Source organism: Heptranchias perlo, chromosome 10, assembly GCF_035084215.1.
Source record: "Heptranchias perlo isolate sHepPer1 chromosome 10, sHepPer1.hap1, whole genome shotgun sequence".
Classification (NCBI taxonomy): domain Eukaryota; kingdom Metazoa; phylum Chordata; class Chondrichthyes; order Hexanchiformes; family Hexanchidae; genus Heptranchias; species Heptranchias perlo.
In genome coordinates, this window is record NC_090334.1 from 43,507,784 (window position 1) to 43,510,362 (window position 2,579).

General features: G+C 45.6%; 1 protein-coding gene across 2 annotated transcripts; it reads left to right on the forward strand.

Annotated features, from left to right (window-relative positions):
* The first annotated feature begins 309 nt into the window (after positions 1–309).
* otx2b (orthodenticle homeobox 2b) lies at positions 310–2,361 on the forward strand. 2 transcript variants are annotated; one of them, XM_067991004.1, is made up of 3 exons: positions 310–406; positions 872–1,047; positions 1,738–2,361. In XM_067991004.1, the coding sequence occupies exons 1-3, from the start codon at positions 310–312 to the stop codon at positions 2,359–2,361; spliced, it is 897 nt and encodes a 298-aa protein (XP_067847105.1). The 2 variants fall into 2 exon arrangements, with proteins under 2 accessions (XP_067847105.1, XP_067847106.1); XM_067991005.1 differs by having other exon boundaries at positions 896–1,047.
* The last annotated feature ends 218 nt before the right edge of the window (positions 2,362–2,579 follow it).

A 2,579-nucleotide genomic window follows, 5' to 3' on the forward strand; every position in this document is an offset into this window, starting at 1 on the left:
GCGTGCTATAATAATGGGTGTAGCACGTTTTAGGGACATATTTATCTGGTCAGCATCCTTTGGTCCAGGAGGCAGCTGGGGGTCCCCGGATGCTTTAAAGAGACAGGCTGGGATCTACTGGGGGATCAGATACTTTCCAGTGATCAGAGATACAACAACTCCTCTGGACCCCTCCTCTCACCACGCTGTTTTACTCTGAATAGGTTTAAACCAAGGCCTTTCTGCAAGGTCATTCGAGGACCCAAGGAACCGGACTCCACATTTTCTTCTCTTATTTATCGCAAATTTGCTATTCAAACCAACTTTAGCATGATGTCGTATCTCAAGCAACCTCCATACACAGTGAATGGGCTGAGCCTCACTACATCAGGCATGGATCTGCTTCATCCTTCGGTCGGCTACCCCTGTAAGTATTGCTTTATCTTCGGAATGCAACGAATTTGTACAATCAGTTGCTAAAAACAGACTTTGGGATCCGACTAAGAGTTCATCTGAACATTGAGTGTCAAAAAAAATTGACGACTCTTTATGTTAAAAACAACACAGTGGAAGATATTTTAGTGCGTTTATGCTTTAAATGAGAATTATCGGTAGAATCTTGGGTAGCAGAAACGATCTCGAGTTCCATCCTCTTTCTTAACCCGCACGAAAAGTGTTTGGTCGCAACATAAAACTTTGTCCGAGATAATTCTGCGAGTGTGAAACTTTTTCGCGTTATAACAGCGACGGGCCAAATCCATCATGGCAGTGGCAGACATTAAAGCGAGAATAGCTTTCGTTTTTGAAAGGAAACGAAATCTAAGGTGTTTTGCCGCGGACTGTAAGTTTGTATCTTTCCTCGCGTTTACAATGAAGATCCGATTTGTTGAAGGGCAGTCTTGTTTTATTTTTAAAGCCACTCCGCGGAAGCAGCGGCGAGAGAGAACCACATTTACCCGAGCGCAGTTGGATGTCCTGGAGGCGCTTTTCGCCAAGACTCGCTATCCGGATATCTTCATGAGGGAAGAGGTGGCTCTGAAAATCAATCTGCCCGAATCCAGAGTCCAGGTGAGCAGCAGGCAGCAAAAATCTTTCATTTCCCAGAAACATGACCGGAACTCCTAATCATGTGAACGCTCCAATCCCGCTTGCTAGGCAGGTCAAAATGGGATGAAATCAAATGTTTAAGAAAGGTAGCTATGCCGGCAAATTGGTTCATAGCCCGGCTGCTGGGACCCTGGGCTTTTCTGAAAGGGATTGGCGGTGAATGGCCGTAAACTCATTGAGATTATTTTAAAAGACAAAGTCTGTGTTGTAGGATTGCAAGCTGTGAAATCAAACATGTTACTTCAGTGTAAAGTTTTACAGGAACAAAATGTTTTTTTCTCTCTCCTGGGCCTTTACGTAAGAAAAGGGAAACTGAAGAAATAGACGTGCGATACACGATCCACGTAAAAAAAAAGTTTAATGTAGATTTTCCTTAAGAATGTTCTATATAATATTGGCAACAAAAACTGTTTATCAAACAGAATGTTTGTAAATGCGGTTATGTAAATGCTGGGTACTCCGTGTAAACACAAACAAGGGTGTTTATTATACGAAATAAAAATAATTTTAAATCATTTATTTAATGGTTTTGCCGCGACCTTTCTAAAGAGTGCAGGCACTTTTAAAACACGTTTATGTTCTAATTCTGCGTTGGTTTCAGGTTAGATTGCTTGTATTTTTTTAAGGTTTAATTAATTTTCTCGTTTAAAGGTTTGGTTCAAAAACCGTCGAGCAAAATGCCGTCAACAACAGCAGCAGCAGCAGAATGGAGGGCAGCATAAAGTTCGACCAACCAAGAAGAAGAGCTCCCCTGCCCGGGAGCCAAGCTCGGAGAGCGGAGCGAGCGGCCAGTTCACGCCGCCCTCCTGCACCTCGGCGACGGCCATATCGAGCAGCAGTGCCCCGGTGTCGATTTGGAGCCCCGCATCCATCTCTCCGATCGCCCCCGATTGCCTCTCCACGTCCTCGTCGTGCATGCAGCGTTCCTACCCCATGACCTACACCCAGGCCTCGGGTTACACGCAGGGATACGCCGGATCCACGTCCTATTTCGGGGGAATGGACTGCGGCTCCTACCTGTCCCCAATGCATCACCAGCTCCCCGCCCCGGGGACGGCGCTCAGTCCCATGGGCACCAACGCGGTCACTGCAGGCCACCTCAACCAATCTCCGGCCTCCCTCTCTGCCCAGGGCTACCCAACCGGCGGATTAGGCTTTAATTCCACCGATTGCTTGGATTATAAAGACCAGACAGCTTCATGGAAACTCAACTTCAACGCTGACTGCTTGGATTACAAAGATCAAACGTCTTCGTGGAAGTTCCAAGTTTTGTGAAGTACTGGGACTCTCTTTGAAACTGGACAAATCATTCCAATGTTAAACCTTTGGAATGGAGAGCACAGAACTTGTCATCAATCCAGTTCTTGTAGCCAACCCTCCGGTTAAACCTTTTGGAATGGACAGGACAATACTTGTGATCATTCCAATTTTAGCCATCTTTTAGGTTGGCATTTAAAAACAAAAAGGACCATCAGGGCTGTGTGAATTGTGCG

Bases quoted from the DNA above. Each gene is read 5' to 3' on its own strand.
- otx2b (XM_067991004.1), top strand. From the start codon at position 310: ATGATGTCGTATCTCAAGCAACCTCCATACACAGTGAATGGGCTGAGC. The intron at 407-871 runs GTAAGTATTGCT...GATTTGTTGAAG, and splicing joins TCCTTCGGTCGGCTACCCCT to GGCAGTCTTGTTTTATTTTT. The intron at 1,048-1,737 runs GTGAGCAGCAGG...TCTCGTTTAAAG, and splicing joins TGCCCGAATCCAGAGTCCAG to GTTTGGTTCAAAAACCGTCG.